This window comes from Toxorhynchites rutilus, chromosome 2, assembly GCF_029784135.1.
Source record: "Toxorhynchites rutilus septentrionalis strain SRP chromosome 2, ASM2978413v1, whole genome shotgun sequence".
In the NCBI taxonomy this organism is placed as follows: domain Eukaryota; kingdom Metazoa; phylum Arthropoda; class Insecta; order Diptera; family Culicidae; genus Toxorhynchites; species Toxorhynchites rutilus.
The window spans coordinates 93,162,888-93,185,534 of NC_073745.1; the positions used below are offsets into that span (position 1 = coordinate 93,162,888).

The following is a 22,647-nucleotide window of genomic DNA, read 5'->3' on the forward strand; positions in this document are numbered from 1 at the left end:
AAGCAGAGTATATTGAGTTCGCAAACTTCCAAAATCGATGAAGACGAATTAGTAGGATGATTTGATGTGGTTTTTTCTTCATGTAAGGACATTACAATACCTTTTGGAAGTAGTGAAATGTAACGACAGGGACAGGGTCTTGTCTAAGAAATAATTACTTTTGTATAAATCTACATTAATTTATACCAACTCATGTTCCTTACAGCTAAATGTACAACATCGAGTCTCTCTCGTGGTACGCTTGCATATCACAAGGCACATAGACGCTCAGTAGAAGCGTTTGCGTTTGATTCGCTTTTTCGAAAGAAAAAAAATCGTACGGGAAGAGGTTAAAGCAACTATGTGCGAAAAGTACATAACCTCACATAACCTAACAAAAATCGAAACCTCATAAAATGCAAAAATATGTAAACTTTTCTACAGTATCAATTTGATAAAAGAACACACATTATTATGTAGGGGGAAAAACATTGGGTTCAACTTTCTACAGGAAGTAAAATTCATGGTTTGGCCAATGGTTTTGTTCGACAATTTTTTGTCATTTCCCGGAAAATTGAAAGAAGTAAAAAAATAATTTATGAATATTGGGGTTTCTGAACGCCAATAATCAACGCTATACCCATGGCTTTCGACAAAACAAACTTTTTACGGCTTGGTCGTTAATGGGTTAGTGGATGATAATGCGTAATTCAGCGATTAAAATTTGGTCGATAACTAATTATTAGTAGCAGTTAATCTACTACGAACTGTCGTGTTAGTAACATCAAATTAGCAAATCTTCTCATTTAACATCGTGGTCATTCAAACCACATTATGTTTCGATTTTTGAGGACGATCTCCCTGAATTCGGCGACCAGTGCGGGGAATAGTGACAAGAAAAGTTATCTTCTAATGAATTTTTTGATGTGTTGCAGTCTCCGAGTACTAGAGGATCCGTGATCCGTCTAACATGAGATGTTGGCCCTAGAAATATGTAGCAATTTATATGGAACAGGTGTAACGTTAATCCTAACGGTGTGTCATCAAATAACTATAACAGATTTGTCCACATCTCTACATTTATTTGTAGCATGTTTGTCATTTGATTCCGATTGGACTCCATCATTTCATTTCAAACTAACATGACTAATATGTAGTTAAATAGATCTCTTCCATTTAATTTTTAATCGTTTCTACGTTTTCCACCTTTTGAATAATCGATCTGACCGATTCGCGTATTTTGGATAAAGTGTGTTAAGAGAGATATCTTTTGATTACATGGGTATATGGCCTACTTTCGAACGAACATCTCGTTCTCCCATCACGAAACGCCTCTTCTGCTGTTATGTATCGCTTGTGTGTTCTCTCTACTTGCTACTCTAACATAAAACTATTACTTCTTACAGGTGAAATTCATTGTCTGTTGATAAGGGCCCGATTACATTATTTAAGTATTCTCTATCGATTCTCCCCGGTGATTCCGGGGGAGCTACTACTTAATACGAATTATATGATAACATATTCTAGAAGTTTTATATATTATTATACACAATGATGGAAATTGTTCATCGAAACTATATGGATACAGCTTAAACAATGGATTAATTTACAGTGAGATGTGTTAAAAGCAATGTTTAGAAATCGTTTAGAGAAATCGAATTCGATAGGGAAACAGTAATGTATTATAAAATAGACAATTTAACGAAAAGCAAAATAGGAAAACAGTAAGGAGATGGAATTTGAGAAAATCTCTACTAAATACTACGGTAAATAATAACAGAAATTTCAACATAAAATTATACATTAAGCGTTTTATTTGGTTCTTTCTGTGCTGACGAGTTACCACTTCTTCAATCTCTGTTCAATTCATGTTCGATCCGTAATTTTGTATTCCGGTGAAAGTTTAGGAGATTTCAAACCGGATAAAGTGTAATATTTATAATAATACGTTCAGTTTCTACATATTTTTTGGTGAAACATTACAAGGCATCTTCCTGTTGTTACTGATTTAACCATACCGCTAAACTAAATTTGCATTTTCCCCCCAATAAAATGCTAGCCTCACAACTTTCGGATAAGTCGTTCAATAAATACTTTCAAAACATATGCATTCGTTCAAAAAGTGGTGAAGCTACAATTAATTAAATTAGTGCGCACACTCACGCTCCTTACAACAGCCTGCAAACTAGCGAGAATAGCAGCAAGCAGAAACCTAAGCTTAGCGAGTGGAGGCGGCTGGAGCCACTTCCGCTGAGACTCTGCGTTTCCAGCGAAACTTCACTGGGGATTTGAAAGTGGATCGGAACGGTTTCCGAGTAGGACCAGCCTTCGGTATTTTTGGCACGGGCAGTTATGAACCATTCACCTTCCGGCAGCCGGATCGAGCGTTTGATGCTGAAATAGAGATGCGGAAATGTAAAGAATAAGATTTTTACGAGAAGTGCGCCCATCACACAGATCTTACTTCCAGACATCTCCGGATTCTTCCTTATTTTGTTCGGAAATGGTGGCATCAATTACTGTATACTTGGTCTGAAATATGAAAAACGGAATGAATTGGTTTCACGTGTGTAGTTGTTTCTGAAATGAAATGGTCACTTACGTTTTCGCCCTTGTACAAAATCTGTAGATCGGACAGAGGTTGAGCACTTCGCACCCTCCACACGGTATGGAGCAGTCCATCCGAGTAGTTCGAGTGAATCAGATGAGCAGATCCTGGAAGCAGACCCAGTATTGTCTTTGCCGTGGATTCACCCAAAGCGTTCTGTGAAAGATGGTAGCTTTACAATCCGATCAACACAGTCTATTCCAGTCAATTACCTCGACCTTGCAGAAGTACGCCTCCAGATCGCGCTGTTCGATGTTCCTAACCGTCAGTCTGGTGCGTTGATGGTGATTGTGGCGGTCTTCAACGATGGCAAACTTGGCGCTGTTGCGCAGTTGTTCCTCTCCTCGGAACCACTGAACCTTGCGCGCTTCCGGATTACTGTGGTACAGACACATCAGCTCGGCGTTCTCACCGATAGCCGTGTTGAGATAATCCACGTGTTTGACAACTGAGGGGCTTGCTGGAAAGTTGAATTAATGGTTTAAATTGACGCTATGGATTGATGGGTTTTGATCAAATCAAATCACGCGAGGTGCCGTGCAGTATGACATATTGAGGTGCCAATCCGTTTAGCGTGCAGCAATTTTACTACTTCTATATGAGGGAGGCTTGAATATACTATAAAACATGGAATGGTATTCAACCTTCTATGTCCTCTGGAACCGGGGTAGTGCTAGCGTCTTCATTTAATCCGATCTTCGTTGCATTGGCTGCATGTGTATATGTTAGTTGATTGATGGATAAGAGTGAGTTTTATGAATGGATGATGCGAGGTGATAGTCAGCTGAGAGGAAGTTGGAAAACTAGTTCCGTGACTGGGTTGAGCACAAACAGCGAATCAATACCATAAGGGATACATTAAATACAATAGAACCCCGATTATCCGCGAAATGGTCTGGCTTCGGATAACGAAAATCGCGGATAACGCAATAAAGGACAAAAAATGAAGTGCAAACGCGAAAAAAATATATTTCAGCATGTTTCATCAATACATGAATCATTGAACTATCTAACTGTAATGTCGTGTATACCAAGGGACAGAAAATGTGAGAGCCATGACCAAACAGATGATCAAGTGCCTACCAATCACTTACAAATTTTGGAAAGTTCAGTAGAATTACTATAGAACTTGTTTCTGCAGATCATCCGTGGATTGTGAAGCTTGTCTAGGTTGATTCCACTAAGGGGCCATATCGGATGTCTTACCCGATCACCCCTTTTCTATTTGCTCACTTGTATCGGCTCAGTACTTGGTTTTAAGAGCCAAATTTGTTTCAACATATTTACATTTTTACTTCGTACCAGGATTTGTAAGATGGGAATCAACTATTTACTTTTTTTTTCTTTGTGTTATAGAGACATTCAATTTTATGGTTGGTTCGTCACTCGGACCGCGGCTTTACTTCCATATCGAAGAATGAATGTCGGGAATGTGGGAATGTGGGAATGTGGGAATGTGGGAATAGAACTCGTGACCTTTAGCGTGAGAGGTGAGGATGTTGACCACTACGTCAGGTCGTCTCCTCTGGGAACCAATTACTCGGGAGCAATTCGAGGCTAGTATGGTCACATATTTTATTGAGGAAATCAAAATGAGGCTAGAGGAATAAGACAATCGCTCGAGAAGATCTCGGGCCCGAATGGAGTTCTTTGAATACCATCTGACGATCGTATGATTAGGAAATCGCATTAGTTTTAACATTATCGAAAACCGATAAAAGCGCCCGAATACCACTACCGAAATACCGGACATTTATTTATGACAAAATGCGGAGTTTTCATTCAAAATCGATTTCATATATTGAGTGAAGCAATTTAAAAGACATTTTTAAATACCTATGATAAACTTGATATGGATCAACCTCACGTTCAATAAGTTGAGAATTTTTTAGGTTCACTAGAGCTGTTGAACAATTTTTTTGTAATAATACTAAACTCCATAAAGGAGATATCGCCCTTCAGCTCATGCAGGACTATTTGGATAAACAGAGCCAATTGATATCAGGTCTACTTGTTTCATCGACACAATCTTTTCACAAAGGTGACAAGGGAGCACGAAAGCTTAACATGGGGAATATGGACACATTTAGATCTTTCTCCAAACCATCACACATTCATTGGGCGCTATTTCAGAAAACGAGTCTAAAGTTCTTACGATCATCTCTTTTGTTTTGATATTCCAGAAGTCGAGCTCGAATAAGAAGAGACATGTAGGTCCTCACCTAGTTGATATAAACTATCGATATCCCTTCATTTCGCTTTTATCTTCAGAAATTATTTTAGGGCTGAGCTAGAATTGCATAAGCAATATGTGAAATTGGGAAATTTTACAGATTTTCAAATGGGCATTTTCCAAACAACAGAATCAAATCTAAACATTGAACTTCATATCCATGGATGATGGGTGTTTGTATCAACCAAGGCGCCTAGAAGTACACTCTGTCCAACTTCTATACGGCCACCCTGATTCTATTTCGTTGCAACACAAACAGTTAGAACTTCAACAAGATACATTCATACACTATTGAATGCTTAGAATGAAGTATATTTAACGTCAATTTCATTCAAAAGAGTTGTTTGTTTATTTATTGTGCTAAAATATGATAATGTCAGCTGTCCAGTTTCTATAAGACCAATTGATAATTCATAAGTATTATCAATGAAAAATTCAAAACGATCGGCTGATTTACATGTCAATGATTGGCAACCCTGCCATTTCGGCTAATAACCTGTAAAATTCGTGTTGGCATACTATTTACCAAATGCTGCTGAACAAATTTCTCGATAATTCCATGTTTCCGAAATTGCGACCTTGAGCTCTTCAATCGTGGTGTACCGTTTTCCCTCAGTGTAGATTCTGCGTACAAAGATCCCCCTAAGATTTTTAACATTATTCAAATCTGGAGGGCGAGCCGACCAGTCCAAAAAATTAAGTGTTTGGTCCTTAATCCATTGCTCAGTTTCCTTGCTGGTATGAATAGTAGCATAGTTTTGTTGGAATGTGATTTTTTTGTGACGATATCCACGCAAAAACGGCAGGAGATAGGATTCCAGAACATGTATGTAATCTTTGACTGATGTGAAAGCTATCTTGAGCTTTCCGGTTGCACAGAATCCCGCCCAAACCATGCACGAACCTCCACCAAAACTCCTGGTTTCTGTTCCTGTTCTGTTCCTGTTACTGTTCCTTCTTCCGTGAATCACGCCAGTACACGTTGAAACCATCAGGACCACCCTAATTGAACTTTTTTCGTCAGTGAAGATAACCTATGCATTGAAGAACTTTTCGTTATGGTATATAGCAAAATGTATTCTTTTGGAAACATTCTTTGTCACAACATACTGTGTCCCACAGTCGGTTCATGGGAGTTTTGGCAAAACTCAGACGTCTTCCGATTTGAGATGGTGTTAGGGTTAGGAGCTTTAACTTTTTAAACCCTTTTTATGTGAGGATTTTTTACCAAAACTTGACGAATTGTCACCCGAGTAACATTTAAATAGAAATATTGCTTTATTTGCATAAGCGATTTTGTGGTATTCGAAGCTGCTCTAGTTATTTCCTGGTTATCCCGGTGAGAGAGCTTCGATTAACGTGGAGCTCTCTCCTTCTTACCGTGTCCTTGAGAATTCGTCAAATAATTGAGCACTACTTGATGGGATCGTCCAATCCGACGAGAAATTTCTCTGATACCAACATTTACTTGGTGGAATGCATCGATTTGTCTTTCTTTTCTCTCCGTGAGCACTTTTCCCTTCGACATTTTCCAGATTTATTGATTAAACCAACTAAAATAACGGAAAAATGTAACTGATTTTATAGAAACTTGACACTTGAAAAATACAAAACATTTAGTTTACGCTCAGCGCTTGCACACACACATATGAAGATCATGCAGTGTATGGTAGTCGCCAATACCAATACACTAGAATATAAGTTGAAGCATTGTTTGTTTACAATGGCAAGCACTAAGCAGCAAGCACTAAGCAGCATCACCTGGTCCTATAAAAGTTGGACAGAGTGTATATCGTAAGGTGGGCCAACTTGCTAAAACCACTCTTAGCCATCTTGGAAGTCTACTGTGGTTTGTTTGTAAACAAAACACAATAAGCTTGTAAACAAACACAATAAGCGTGAAAGAGACATGCGAAAGTATGTCTCTTTCACGCTTCAAGCAAATAATTCCCCTTCTGCTTTCTTCCGTACTATTTTCATATACCGCTCCCCTAACCAACTTAATGAAGAAACGGCCTCACCTAGTACCATAGACCCGTCTTGGGATATACTTCTAGGCGCGCCTTGTGTATTAACAAGGCACGGAAAGTGTCTACACAATCATATTGAACAAAAAAAAAAATTCATTATTTAATTTTGGAGAAATTTTAAATATTTTTTTTACTGATGTGTATTTTTATATAACGCGTTTCATCCTACTTAGATGTTTCGAAGTTATTGCTATTTGTTATGATTTTAGGATTTTGGCACTCAGAAAAGAGTTTCGATTGATCAATTTTAGACTTGTTTTGTCTATGTTTGTTATTTTTCTCAAAAAAAAAAAACATATCTTAACATATGACATTCCTATTCATGTTCATAAAAATTAACAGAAGTTGTTTCTGTTTACCAGATAGTACATGGTGAAACATTTCAATGATGGTCGTTTTATGGAATAGTATATTTTGTTCGATATGACGAAGACTGAAGCCTCGTCCTCGGGCCTGTTATGTTGCTTCTAATTCATATTTACGTGCATATAAGTAAAGAAATGATTGCACTGAGCGACGCAAACCATTTTCAAAACAGCAATCAAATTTCATATATTTTTCATATTCCCCTTGGATAGAATGATATGCACGGTGGATAGCTTAGTTTGTTTTCGCGGTAGTATTGATGTGTTCAAATTGTATTCCGATATTACTCTAGTTGCCTTTCTTGATCAGTACAATTTGAGGACTACAAATTAGGCTAATCAAAACATGGGGTTTAACGCATTTAGATGTAATTGTTTATCTCGAAAAAAAAATCTAATTATTATGTATTATTATTATTATTGATTTATTAATCCATCTGACTCAAAGTCCTAATGAATATAACTTAACCTAATAACGTGGAGGATGTCTAGAGCGAAGGATTTTCTGTCTAAACACTGTCGAAGACATATCGAAATCAAACAAATGTGACACTTCGTTGAATGCTCTCGTTATAGTGGAAATCGGCACAAAGTAACTGAAAAGCGAGCGGTGGAATGGAACAGCCAGCATCTGATCCAGAGATCGTCGTTGAATCCAGGTGGGAGCGTTCACTGACATTTTTGCAAGTAGGCTGGGACAGTCAGCTTCTCCATTGAAAATGATAGGTCTTCTTCTTCTTCAATGGCACTAACGTTCCTAGAGGAACTTCGCCGTCTCAACGTAGTATTACTTGCGTCATTTTTATTAGTACTTAGTTGAGATTTCTATGAATGAATGCCTTGAATGCATTCTGAGTGGCAAGCTCTAGAATACGCGTGATCACAGTGCAAGTCGGAGGAAATTTCTTTGACGAAAAATGCCCCGACCAGAACGGGAATCGAACCCAAACACCCGGCATGTTAGTTATGACGCTAACCACTCGGTCAAGGGAGCACTGAAAATGATAGGTGCATTATATAAAAATACATGATAGGTGCGTAGAAATATTTCTAATCAATTGATCGAGTTATATTTTCATTTTATTCAAACGTATTTTTCTCTACTCTGAAGAATTTTGAAAAGTTGGGAAAACATTCAATTCTAGTGAAACGATTCAAGTGATTCGAAACCCATTCAACGGACAAAATAGAATACTCTATTCACGTTGTTGTGTTTCACCATTTCAACGAGACTTCTGGATCGTCGAATAATGGCGGTGGAATATTTCTCGAAAAGAAACAGGTTGGCCCCATCATCCAGGTATATTTTTTGGTATTTTTTTTTGTATCAGGAATGGTGACGAATTTCTTAGGGGAACTGTTTTCAAAAAGACACATAAAATATCATGATCGTTAAGCTTGCGAAAAAAAAACGCTTATTTTCTGCGCATGGTAGCATATAAAGGGTATTTCAATGGGGACGCTACAAAAGTAAACCGATAGGGACAGCAGACGACGCCATATTTTTTCCCCACTCTCTTGGCATTTCTCTTCAGTAAGGTTTGCCATTTCACAATGGAAAGATATACGATCCTATAACGAGTTGATATTATTAAAATTTACTGCCGAAATTCGGAGTCAATGGCCTCAACTTTAAGAGCGCTACGTCTATGGTCGTTATAATTGTCCTGCCAGATCAACAATTGAGCGTCTAGTGGAAAAATTTGAATCCACAGGCACAGTACAAAACGTTCCCGTGCCAGTGAAACAAAGAAGTGCCCATAGTGTCGAGGATATTGCTGTCGCTAGCGCATCAATCTCTGTGACTAATTTTGCGAAAAGATCTTGGCCTACATCCTTTCAAGATCAAATTGACGCAAGAACTGAAGCCTCTTGACCACCAGAAGCATCGTATGTTTGTGAACTTGAAAATGATCCGGATTTTCATCGAAAAATCATTTTCAGCGATGAGGCTCTTTTCTGGCTGAATGACTTCGTCAATAAGCAAAATGTGCGTTATTGGTCAGGCAGAAATCCACACGTACTCCATGAGTCTCCATTACATGCCGAAAAAAAAAACCGTTTGGTGCGGTTTATGGTCCGGCGGCGTCATTGGGCCGTACTTCTTCCTTGATGATCAAGACCGGCACTTTACTGTGAATGGAAATCGCTACCGCTCAATGATATATGGTTTCAACAGGACGGCACCACAAGCCACTCAGCAATTTAACAATCGATTTATTGAAGATCATGTTTGGTGAGCGTGTTATCTCACGAAGTGGCCCAATTAATTGGCTGGCTCCGCCGTGCGATTTGACGCCGTTAGACTTTTTCCTGTGGGACTACGTCAAGTCTATGGTCTATGTCAATAAGCCATCGACGATTCATGAACATCGTACGAATATCGAACGTGAAATTGCAGCAGTATCGACCGATTTATGCTTGAAAACCTTGAAAACATTTGTAGCGCATTTATTGAAAAACCTTTTATCTTTTTAACCTATAAATGACCAGCTGTTCGAAAAGTTGGTTTTTCCTTGGAAATTTTTATCCTCCAGTGCTTACTTCTTACAGCATTGTCAGACATTGGTTGGACATCGTTTGGCAATTTACGATCCTGCGGGAAGAATATTTTTATCTAACTTTGCATTCAACCGTTTTTCCAACTTCCTCTTTGAATAATATTTTACAACCACCCACAAACATAGCCAGCCCGGGGATAATCTAATAATCGCTACTTACACTTGATCTGCACATTCACGACGGCACTCACGGGCTCTCCGATACCATTCTGGGCCAAACATTCATAATCTCCCGCGTGATGAGCCTTGACATCGTGAATCTCGAGGAACTCCTTGCGAATGTTGATTCCCGTGTGCTTCGCATAGTTGTCGTCCAAATGTTTGCCCTGAAATTCAGAAATCAATCAAAATCAATTTGCTGCAATCTTCGAACGGTTTCGTGACGGAACCTACTCGGAACGACCAGGTAACGGATGGCGTTGGGTATCCCAGTGCTCGGCAGTGGATAATGAACTTGCGATCGCGTTGCTGGATCTCCAGATCTCGGTTGGTGTAGTCAGCGTTTCCGTGGGTAATCCGGACGCTGTGTGGTTGGCTGTAGCAAAATGGGATATTACAAGGATTAACATCGATAAGCGATGACAATCGATGGAAAGATTTTTCTAACCTTTTGACTTTCAGTGTGATGAAGGCGGACGCTTGGATTGGCAGTACGGTGCACTTGTAAATCGAATCGTCGCTAATTTGCACGTTTTTGATCAGCAGGGAGTAGTTCTGTGCGAACGTCAACCGGGGGTCATTGGTGTAAGTGTTGTTTTTCATGAACAGCAGATTCGATGTGTTGTGCCACATCACAATTGTGTTCTCTGGAGATAAGCAGGAAAAAAGAGAAACAAATAGGATTTATTAGAAGCATTTCAATAGAACTCACATAGCGTATGTAATTAATTTGTACTCTGAATGTCTCTAACGAGCATCGATAGCTCTGTTTGTTAGGTATATATTCAAATGCTGTGCATGGACACTGTAATCGTTGGTTCTGTGCAATTCTGCCGTATGAGCAGGGACAATAATACAAGGAATGTTGTTTGTGGCATTTCAATTCAATCACACTTTCATTCCACGAATGTTTACTTCTCGTTTACCTTGGTTTCAAAGATTGCCACACAATATACAAGGAAGTGGGGTAGAAAAGGATTGTGGACATTTTACATTTTTCCTAGCTGACTAATGGAGTGTCAGATTCTTATCACGTTCAATAAATTTTCAATGAAAATGGCACTTTGTTTTCAGCGTTGGCTTTGAAGTGTGCATGTTCACTTTAAATCGCAAATGATGTATTTCTATAATAGTTCTCATATTTCTCTGGTGGTTCGCATGTGGCCTCGTCAATGCCTTCAAATGTGGTACTTTAATAATGCTGCTCCACGTGGTATCTTCGCAGACCAATGCTGGAATTCGTTATTATCTTCATATTCTTCATATTATCTTCATCATATCTTCATTTTGCGTATCATTTTTGTGAACTTCACATGGCATGGCATCGAACATGAAATCTGTCACACAAACGCTATTCGTAAATCCGATGTACCAGCAAAATATTGCCAAAAACTCTTGTGTTCGCCAATTTGTTTGCTGTAATTTTTGTCACATTTGTAATTAAGTCCTAGTTTTTGCCACCCAACTATCTGCCTGCAGATGTTTCCCTAATACGCGAAAAATGATATTTCAATCCAGAACCTACCATTAGTGGTTAACCTCACGAACTAGGTTAGTCGAGTGGAAGCCGTCAATCACCCACCCGCTGATGACGGGGCGAACGGACGATTAGTTCAGTTTTAATAACAATGAAGGGAGCGAATTGCACGTAGTCATCCGTCCGGCTTCGACTAAGTGGACTGATGGGATGGGTCTCTTTTTTGTCTCATGTGATTAGTCCAACATTGACCGAGCAGTCCACTGCCCCACACCTTAACTCGGTGACTCACTTAGTGATGGTTGATCACCGTTAGCGGAGAGAAATATGGTCACGTATAGAAGCCTTCCCCTGATTTCAATATTACCTGTCAGAAGCGCACTCATGGGGATTGGCATTTGCATAAAAATCACGAATCAATACTAAAAACACAAACGAGCTTTCGGTTCGGATGAGTGAATGATTCCGTCATCTGTTGACTAGGCGGTTTGCAGCTCCAGCTGAATGAATCATAAGACAAATGTTTTCCTCGTGATGAGACTAGTAAATGAGATATCAGGCGAGAGAAGAAAGTTTCTTTGGATCTGATTTTATTTTTAAAAAATCAGTGAAAATCTTGTATTTTTGAAAATAATGGGGGAACGTCTAATTTGAGCATCACAGCTTCATATCGCGGCAACTATGGCTACATCATTCCGTGGTACTGAACATCTGATTAAATTGTAACCTAAAAATAAAGCTTTTGACAGAGACGACATCCGATATATTTTGTTGGAAAATTTGGATTTTTATTTTTTCCTATTTCAAAAATGTTCCATTTTGAGAAAAACAAATAATATATGTTATGTTAAGGGGAATGTTAATTGGTTACTTTTAGTACAGTGGGGTAGGTTTTGAAGATTCAAATTGAAGGCCCATCAGGAAGTGTTTAAAATGATACTGCGAAACCGAAAAATATAGGAGTTGGGTGTTAAAGAACGAATTGTAGATCAATTAGAGAGCTTTAATTTAGCTGATAGAAACAATCAAGTTTATGATGGATTTTAATCAAGAAAAAAAGAAAAAGAAAATGGGATAAAGCGATCTGCATCCAATACCAAATTTTTTCATTTATAAAATAAATCAACCGGAGAAGCAATCGTTCTGAGAGGCGTAGTTAGTTTTTGAATTAGAGCCCGTTTAAACCTAACGGATCTCAAAACAAGAAGAGTTTTATAACTCTGTCAAATTTGAGATTCGACGATAGGCGTAGAAAGATTTTTTTTCATCAAATATAATGCTTTATCACCTTCCTAAATATTCGGGGTCAGCTACATGTTACCCTGTACACATATTTTTTCATGTAAGCAAGGTGTTTTCTGGCTTTAGCACGTTAAGCCCCAACTAGGCGGAAGAACGACAATGTATTTTCTACCAGTCTCGCGTCGGCGGCATTTCCAAAAACCAATTCCTAGCTTTGTTACTATCGTTCCCAGTTTCGATGAGATAAAAATTTTATGTCAGTCCCCAGAGTCCCAATGGGGCTCAGCGTGTTGAGGTGGAGAACAACAAATTAAATTATTTTTTATATTCAAAACAACTAAAAATACATATGATAATAAGAAAATATCTTTTAGATTACGAAATTATTTCAATTAATTCGCTTCTATATAACTTTGAGAATACGTATAACTCGGGCCGGTAGTGTGCCTAGTTTTTAGAAGCAGCTGAAAATGGCTTATTAAATCGTTTTGCCTCCGCGGGAACCGTACAAAAATTCACCACATGTCGCATTCCTCTCTTGCTACATAAACTACAACCTGTAGAATCACTAACCTGAATTGGAAGTCATCAAATGCTGAACATATGATTGCTCCATCGAGTTTTCTCTAATAAATATTTGATGTTTCATTCCTTTACGGTGACTTTACGGGACGTTGTATGTATGCACTTTAGGACTTTTCACGCCATCGTTTTCCGCTGAAATGTTTATGTGTAGTTTTCATTCTTTGTTCTGAACTTTAAAGTTTGTTCGCTTCTAGTCTTGCAACAGGCGATTTTGAAAATCAGAAACTACTCTCACATAGCCTCAAAAAATACCATTTGAAAATTATAAAATCTACTCTTAGCTTTGAGAAAAGATGTTCACTGGTTACTGGCCAAATTGTGACTTATCTGCAGTTGACCGTCTGAGAATGTCTCTGAGATTGCGTTCCGAAGCGATTTGGGAGTGAAAAATCAGAACGGAAGCAGAGCGGCAAATGACGAAAACTGTAAGGTACACCGAGGCAAGTTCAAATACGGGGTAAGTTGAAATGGAAGCCATAACTTTTACTAGGAATGATGGATTTTTTTATCCCATTTATTTATTTTAGGCTCATTAGCATTTTAGCTGTAACAGAGCCGAATTTTAATAGTGTACATGTCACATGGTTATCATATCTATAATTAGCACATTACACAGTTGCCATTAGCCAGTATTCCTTCTATACCATTGCATATGGTACACATTTACAAAGTAGTCATTTAGGCGTAAGCGTTTTCCTTCTGTTCTTCCTTTATCCAGTTAGACCGGACAGCGGAGACAGTTTTTATTGATCATTGTTGAGTTATTTATAGAACAGCAGCCCGATGTGTCTTGCAGAGCAGAGCAGTTGTATGGATGAATCGATCTTATTTCGACCGTGGATCGATCTCCATCGCTGATGATTGTTGCGTGAACGTAGTTATTCTGTAACAACACAAAGATGGTCAATGAGGGCCCTGAGTTTTGAACTCACGATCGATCGCTTACTAAGCGAACGCGCAACCAATGTGGCTACGGAGACCCCCTTGAATGATGGATTGACGTGATATATTTTTGACGTAGAGCTACGTCTTTCAGGAAGGGTGCCAAATCAGAATACAGGTCACGGTTTTATGAAATAAAGTTAACGTTAATAACTACTTTCACTGTGAACGAATTCTCATGATTTGCATACCAATCGAATCGGAAATTCTCTAAGATTTGTTTGATATTCGCATTACAGTTCGCTAATCTCTAAACGGTTTCAATTCAGAAAAACTGGAAGAACCTTTTTCCCATACATTTATTCTGCGGATTGGTGTGCTAATCCTACCCATATTCCGAATGCTTATAGCTCTAACATTTCTTAACCGATCGGAAAGATGTTTGCATCAATTGATAGGAAATACGCGTCTATCGCAATTAATAAAATATTATTTTCCATGAGATGAACAATTGAATAACTGTAAAATGTCAAGCGTTATTTAAACGCCTTAACTGTCAAGTTTTGATTGGCCCGATTTACGGTTTCCCCAACACAGACTTCAAAATCGATGTACCTGAGGAAATGCGCTCTGCGAATATACATGCAAGTCGGGGGTATTTTTGTTTCCACCAAGCTGTGTTTCCCTAACACAGACTTCTAAATCAATGTACCTGGGGGAATCCGCTTTGTAAAAAGATGTAAGTCGGGGGTATTTTTTGCCCACTGAGTTGTGTTTCCCTAACACGAACTTCAAAATTAATGTACCTGCAAATATACATGCAAGTCGGGGGTATTTTTTGGTGTTAAGTAGAGATGTCTAAATTTTTCGTTTATTCGATTATCGATTAATCGTGGGGCCAAATAATCGATTCATTCAAATAATTGTCTTTCAGAATTCGATTAATCGAGCGAATATTTATTTCTTGTAATCGAGATGAACAGACATTTATAAAAAAAAATTATGCAGAATATGCAGAATAGTAGTTTTTGAATGGTAATTCAGTATATTGATAAATTTACCATTTCGTGATTTTTTTGCGGGCGATTGAAAAAAGAGCACATCATGCAAATGATGCAAAATATTTTAATTGCACCAACATACAATTTTTTGTGTTCAAAACTACCTGTTCTTCGAATGTTGTTGAAATAGCAGATTTATTTGAAAATTTCTACTTGGTCCCTATAACTACTAGTTCAAAAGAAGTATTTTTGTAGAATCATTGACCACTAGTATTTTCCTTGGCACTCTGAATTTGAATACTACCACTTTAGTACAGGAGATTAGATCACATCCTTCTATTCCGCTATTTACTCCTGCAGACGCTGAATTTTTCTCCCCAGTCTCCTCCACCATCAGGGAATTATTTTTATGCTTCAACCGTAAGTGGTTTAGCATAATCGATGAATTTCGACAAACAAAGTTTAAATTTTGCACTGTATTTTTTGAAAAAAATTGTTTCCTTTTTCATTAATCGCGATTACTGTGATAATTATTCGATGTATTCATATTTTGATTTTTCATTATTCGATACAAAATTACTCGGATAAAATTGCAGATATTCGATTATTTAAATTAATCGAACGATTAACCGACGTCTCTAGTGTTGAGTACTTTTGCACTCGCTTGTCGTTGTGCAGACCGGAATATATTTCCCTAAAACGTACTTTTAAACTGAGAAGCCAGGGAAAATCGTCATTTCAGATACTAGAGGTGAATGAACTTTCGCGGTTTGAGAACCGTTTGATCGTTTGACAATTCTACCGTTCACATATTTTGGTGTCCCGGGCATCATGTCAAACGTAAAAGAAGTTCATCAAATTTATTTGTAACGAAGAACATAATCTATTACAAAAATTTCCATGCATTCTAAAATAATATTCGAAGTGGTAAACAAGTGGATTGCATAATATAATTGCGTAGTTCTACGTCGAAAATATGCGGTCGTTTAAACCAAACCAGTGAAAATCGACTATTTTCTAAACAATGCTACAGATGCCGGACTTTATTTGTCGGTGGTTGCTGTAAGAATGAATGATGATAAATTCAAAACATAAGAATAATTCATATTTCGTTACTCAGTATGTTCTACATAATAAAATTGAAGTACTAAAAAAATCTTGAGACAATGAAAATTTTTTTTTGAAAATTTAAAGATTCACTACTTCTCTACTTCGTATTGAAATGTGTTTCTACGTCTTTTCTAGATATGTGTGATTTTACTCAGAATTTTAACAGTGTTGCGCTACAAAAAATATATATTTATAACATTTTGATATCTTTTTCAGAAATTTGAAAATTAGTACTGGTTTAATTTCCATTCAAATATGTTCGTATGTGATTTTTGATATTTGTGAAAAAAATGTTCAATAATTGAAAAAAGTTTATGGGTTTGAGCCTAGGGGCACGGACGGGATCTTGACATAGGACTGTGATTGTGTGTAGTAATTGCTTTTAAATGTGTGTAGTAATTGAAATGAAAACATTGTTCAAAATCTGTATTTTTTTTTCTCTTTTGATCCATCAAATGGATGCCCTGGAAAAACCGTTTCCTGTACGACTTGTATCCTTTAAACGGATTAAATGACATTACGTTGTGGAATTCGGTACCGCATTCTGTTCAAAAATGTACATAAAAATACCATTAAAGCCATTCGATCATACTTTACAGCCCTGTAAGATCACGACTACTCAAGCTATCATAATCTGATTTACGTGGGTATACCCTTTCGATCTTCTAAATCAGCAGCCATTTAAATTCATTCATTGCATTTTCACATAACCAAACAATATACTCGATATCATGACATCCTGGACCATAATTACACAAATTGTTAGTAGTGAGACCTACACGATAAAAACATGAATTGAGCACAAATTGATTGGACAACATACAATATAATATAAAATTAATGCCTATTATCGGTAAATGGAGAATAATTATGAGCTAACGCCCGAAACATAGTCCTATGCCAAAAACCTATTTTGTTCATTTTCAAATATATTGTTAGTATCATAAATCTATGATTGCAATGTATTCATGTGTCCGTCAAACGTGCCTCCAAATCTTATATCCAGCGTAGTTTTTCTTTGTTTTCACGCCATACTTGATAGACTTGGAAAAGAAAATTCGAGAGAACACTCAAAATAAGGGAGATGGGGATAAGACGGACATGTTAAGGAAAACTTCAATAGTATCTTTGGAAACTCATATTTTCAAAAATTTAAAAGCAGTTTCTTATAGTTCAATATACTGATTTTCGAAAAAACTGGCCAAATGTTTTATAAAAATGTGTTTTTCCATGTTTTTTACTGAAAATAAAACAAGCCGAAAATTAGAACATTTTTATCGGTGCGGGTATAATGGACATGTAGTGGGGGGATATGAACAGGTTCATAATATACGAAGCGTAGAGGTAATTTCACTCTCTCTCAGTGTTTGTGCGTCCAGTAACTGAAATAGAACAAAAAGAGAAAGCAATATAAAAAAAAGTTCAATATTCTTCCCTTCACTTTCCATCATGCATTGGATGTGATTATGGATGTGACTGTCCAGAAATTTGAAATTCATAATGCAACTATACAAATCAACCACCTGTCCATTATACCCCACTGTCCGTTTTACCCGTGGCTGCACTACGTCTATTCAGCCATTCAATGCCAAACCGATATAGGGGTTCTCAGATTTTCATGAAAAGTGGTAGATTTGTTCTTTATCGCAAACAATTAGACCCCTATTTTTTATAATTTTTTTCGTTAGGGTTCGTTCAAAAATGAATTTTTTCACTTTTTTCCTAAAATTATTTTTTTTTAAACTCACAACTTTTGAACTACTGGACCGATTCTAATGATCGATATATCAGATGAAGGCCAATCATCTTGTCTTTTTTATGAAAAATTCTTTAGTCGCAGAAAATTTAAATTTTGTTTCCGTCATTATTTATTGTTTTTGTTTTTCATGGTTTTCATGGTCTCGGGACCAAGAGCGCTAATTTTTTAAATATTTTTTCTAGAAAGTTGAGGATTTTTTACATAAAATATCTCAACATCAGAGATGTGTTCTTTTTCTTTTTTGAGTCAAGTTTCTGTGTGACAGAAACCTATCGAAGTGTTTACATTTGGTCCGTTCTTTTTGAAATTAAATCGTAGGCTAAGGGGTTAATGCAAATGATGTCTGCCTTTGGCTGTTGGCATTGCGGACGGTAGTTTTGAGGTTACCGATGGTTATATTTTTACTTGACAAATGCCGTTTGCTATGAGCAGAAGATGTTCGCATTGTGCTTGTCGTTGAGTTCAGTTGCCAGTCTAGCGTATCGATGTTGGATGATTGCCTCTTTATACGAACAGAAAACGAATGGAAGCAATTGTGACATATGTTGATCTTGTTGGCAGCGTTTGAGCAGGGAACCAATTTCAACGTCTTTGAAGTATCTCAATACATAATGTATCCCATGAGAAGGTGAATGATGCATATAGAACATTAGACTATATTAATATGTAATCTATACATATTCAAAACAAAATAGTAGTAGTTCGGCCCGCTCTTTTCGAAACCATAGAACCCTGGAGTCTCTTATAGAAAGTCTGGAAGACTTTTTAATACTTTACAAAATGGGGATCAAAACTTCATGGATATTGTTACGGAACTTATTAGAATAATCTCTAGTTTCAACTTTGGAAATCACCAGAAGGTGTTTAATCAGATACATATGGAACAGAACTACCATTATGCGAAATATGACCAAGTATGGCCAAGATCAAATTGAACAGAAGTTAAATAGATAAGAAACTTTGGCACTACTCACCCTCTACATTCTGCAAATGACAGGGCAGTACGACCATTTGGCCCACATCCGCCTCGAGCGTATGATTTTTGGTCAGCAGTTGAAGCTTCGAGTTGGGCCTCATATAGTTGATCTCATTGTCCCCGTTTTCTTTGGACGGTTCGTCCTCGTCGTCGTAGATATAGTCATCGTCTTCCACCGTAGCGCCATTTCGTTCCTTCGATATACTACTGCTGCCCGCTGGATGAGGAGATGCTGTAATTAGAACAGAAAGAATTCCATTTGAATATAAGATTTTGATTTGTAGGTTCGATGTATTTGATTTTTAACAAGGTATCTATAGAAGAGATGCTTTTCATAAAAGATAGAATTTAAAATTTGAAAAAGTTGTCTCTTGTTTTGTGTTTAGTTTGCCATTCCATCATGAATAAATTGGAACCTGAACAACGCATGCAAATAGTGCGATTTGTTTTTCGTTCATTTTATGGCCGAGATAATCTTCAATCAGAGAAATTAGTTTGAACTATCGTGAATCTTTTTCGCGTCACTTACAAAATCACAAGAATAACAAGCATCTTCAGAGTGACGACACTTGCTGCGCTTTATGAGTCGGTGTAATCATTGGTTCGTTTTTCTTCAGAAATCGAGTACGCACAGAAAGGAACTATCGTATGAGTCTTTCCAGCTTTCATTACCCATGGGTGGCACTACAGCAGGATTTAGTTGCACTCAATCGGACCACCTTGTTCCATGTCGGATTCCGCAATGTCTCGCTCGAGGCAACCCGCGACAATACAAACGCCAAATAAATCTTCTTTGAGCGTTGAATAGCGATTCAAGCCAGAGGTAATGCGGTAGAACCTTGCGGAGCACGGTATGAATGTATCAACTATTTGCCACCGATTTCATGCAGCTGTGCACTCAGCCTAATTAGCATACACATACTTCGCGGAGCTCATAACTATGCACCATCCAGCCCGGATCGAACACCGCGGCGTGTAGAACGGCATCTTTCAAACATTATTATGCAAAGCCGAAACCAGATGTGGCAGAAAAAATGAAAAGTATCCGCATGGCGGACAAACGGCACGAGCCGTGATGAGAGTAATATAACGTGACAATAAATCCCACGTATGATCGGGGGGTGTGGGGAAGCACAGGTGGTGAATGTGATGATTAATTTTCATCCATCCGTCCATTGATTCATTCATCATATTCTCACATTCGGTCAGACTTGTTAACGGGAACGTAAGGAATTACAATGAAACTGTTTTCGGGCGAAGCAAATTGGTGGAACTCCTTATAGGAAAAAAATCACCATCCTATCGTGATTCATGGCAGATATTTATCACTGGTCCTCATTCTGTAGCCCTCTCTGCTATTCCAGTTGTGGGTTGTTGGGAGTTTCGAATTTGGTTTTTTTTTATCATGGTGACTATGACTAATGCTTAATATTCATAAGGAACAACGGGATGTTTTTGTGGTGGGGAATCGGTATGTGTTTCCTCCATCGTTACGCCGAAGCAAGAATTGCCTTCAGGATAAGATCCAAAATAAGATAGAAACACAACAGAAAAAGTCGCAATAACCGGGGCTTCAGACTGTATTTTTCGCGACTTTTACTGCTCTGCCCTAGCGTAGTTAATACAAACATTAAGCTGCGTTCCAAATGTCCTCCGGACGTCATGGCATTCAGACTATCCAGACTTTGCCCGCGGAGCCAGCCAGTCTGTGTGATATCATAGCCATTAGTCATCGTCACGGGTTCAGCAAGCGGCCACATGAGAACGGTTGTTCGCTCTTCCCATATGAAGCCGTTCAAGGGTGGCAGTGAAAAGCCGACCTTCGGAGCGGCTTTGCAGTAGCCATTATTGCCAAACCGCAAAAGAAGCTCATTTTCCGGGCACCTTAGCCGAACCAAAGGTCAACTTGTACATTTTCCCTTGGTATTTGTGCATATGCACATTGTTATTGCAGTATCCGCAGTAGTTTTGTATGGTTTAATTTTCAGGGGGAGGCCGATTTTCTTCGTTTGGTTTTTGTTATGTGAAACCAACGGAGGTGTGTTGTATGTATCGACTTAAAAGTGGCAATCTATATGGAATGTCTGGAATTTAATTTTCGGTGGGAATTAATGAAGATCACCAATCTATATCATGAACGGAAATTGAGATTATTCAGGTTTACATGATAACAAACAAAGAAATATATTTTAATCAGCTTACAATGAAGAAAGAAGAAACAAATATTTTTCGATTGCATTTTAATTGATATCTAGTTTTGAGTATTGAGGTCGACTTAGCTAGATTCATTTTAATCGTATTTTCATCAGAGTACAATGGAAATAGTAGAAAATATAAAATTGTCACTATTAGAAACAACGTTACTTATTTGTCTTTTTTATGTACGAGGTATAGCTAATAGACTGAAGTGACGCCGTGAAATATGTGAATTCGAAAAAGTGGCATGAACAGCATTGAGTCACTTCGGAACATCTGGTCACCATTTATGTTAAAGCGTCATTATTTCTTTTTGGAAATCAGTATGTGTCAATCCGCTGAAAGTAAACAACATAAAGGTTAATCTCGAGTAAAATCCTGACACACAAAAATGCTGCTATTTACTTATTTATTATGTGAATAGAAACTTTCAAAACACTAACGATTTCAGTTAGGTATGTATAAAATCTCAGTAGTTATCTGTTGTTTGGAAAAGATCATTCATTGACATCATGGCGACGCAATGTTAATACCGTACTCTCTGCTTCCAATTAATTCAGTTGGCTGATCTGTTGAATTATCCAAAATCCACGCTGTTCGATCCTGAAACGATTTTGAGAACGTCTAACCATCGACATGAAAGTCAGAAAGTGATAGAAAGGTGAAGGCAACTGACCCATTCGAAGTGTGGTGGCTCTTTTTAAACGAAACTAGAGGTTGTCATTGAAAAACGCAGGAGTTGCATGATTGTAGGTCCAGAATGCAAAGGAGAAGTTTGGTTTGAGAGGTTTCAGGGTACATGAGACCAGCGACAAAGAACGGAGACGAAGACCAATTAAGTTTGAAGGCGATTTCTTGTTTGTTCGAAGATCAAATTGAGAATTTAATTGGACTAATATACATGCCAAATTTAAGTTCGCTGTAAATATTGCACTTGCAAAAAAAAAAGGATTTTATCTTCGCAATTTTTGATTTTATTTGCTTTTTTATAGTTTAAATGGTTAAGAGACGCCATTTTCTCATATTTATTTCTCGAAAGCCGATGTTCTTTTACATAACATATCCCAAACCAGAGAGACGTTTTTTCGTTTTTGAGTTATGATTTTTCAAAGTTAACTTGTTTTCAGTCTAGGTTCAATATTTCCAATGAAAATGGGCACTAGCGATTTGTGCATCACATGTACACTTTGCCAATAGTGTTTTGAGTTGCCAAATGGAGATTGAAATGGTTACTATTAAATTGCTTTAATGTTTTATTCATTAGAAATGTTCTGGTGGAACAAACCTATCATTCCTGTACTCGTCGTATTATGTCCGTGAGGGAAGGAATGAATCATGACTCAACCATCTTCAGTTGTCTTGGCAAAACCACGGAAATCAATCGATCCTTCTCAGGACCACCAAAACTTTCTGCTGAAGAATTATTTGTAGTACTCATTTTAAAGTAAAATCTGAAGTAATAAAAGACTGGTGGGTAATATCGA

The 22,647-nt window shown here is 37.6% G+C and overlaps 1 protein-coding gene across 2 annotated transcripts; it reads right to left on the minus strand.

Annotated features, from left to right (window-relative positions):
* Positions 1–1,040: 1,040 nt before the first annotated feature.
* On the minus strand, positions 1,041–19,658 carry LOC129769335 (igLON family member 5). Of its 2 annotated transcripts, XM_055771542.1 has the most exons (10): positions 19,640–19,658; positions 18,966–19,199; positions 10,384–10,582; positions 10,170–10,311; positions 9,937–10,102; positions 3,232–3,297; positions 2,800–3,047; positions 2,582–2,743; positions 2,444–2,511; positions 1,041–2,373 (listed from the first exon to the last, which is right to left on the minus strand). In XM_055771542.1, exons 1-10 carry the CDS (start codon positions 19,641–19,643, stop codon positions 2,148–2,150), a joined length of 1,515 nt encoding a protein of 504 aa, XP_055627517.1. In that variant the 5' UTR covers positions 19,644–19,658; the 3' UTR covers positions 1,041–2,147. The 2 variants fall into 2 exon arrangements, with proteins under 2 accessions (XP_055627517.1, XP_055627518.1); XM_055771543.1 differs by lacking the exon at positions 3,232–3,297.
* Between the last annotated feature and the right edge of the window lie 2,989 nt (positions 19,659–22,647).

What these genes read in the sequence shown, in the direction of transcription:
- LOC129769335 (XM_055771542.1), bottom strand. An exon ending in CCGTTACCTGGTCGTTCCGA is followed by an intron (nt 10,103 to 10,169) that starts GTAGGTTCCGTC and finishes TCTGAATTTCAG; the next exon opens with GGCAAACATTTGGACGACAA. An exon ending in CGTGAATGTGCAGATCAAGT is followed by an intron (nt 3,298 to 9,936) that starts GTAAGTAGCGAT and finishes ATACACATGCAG; the next exon opens with CCAATGCAACGAAGATCGGA.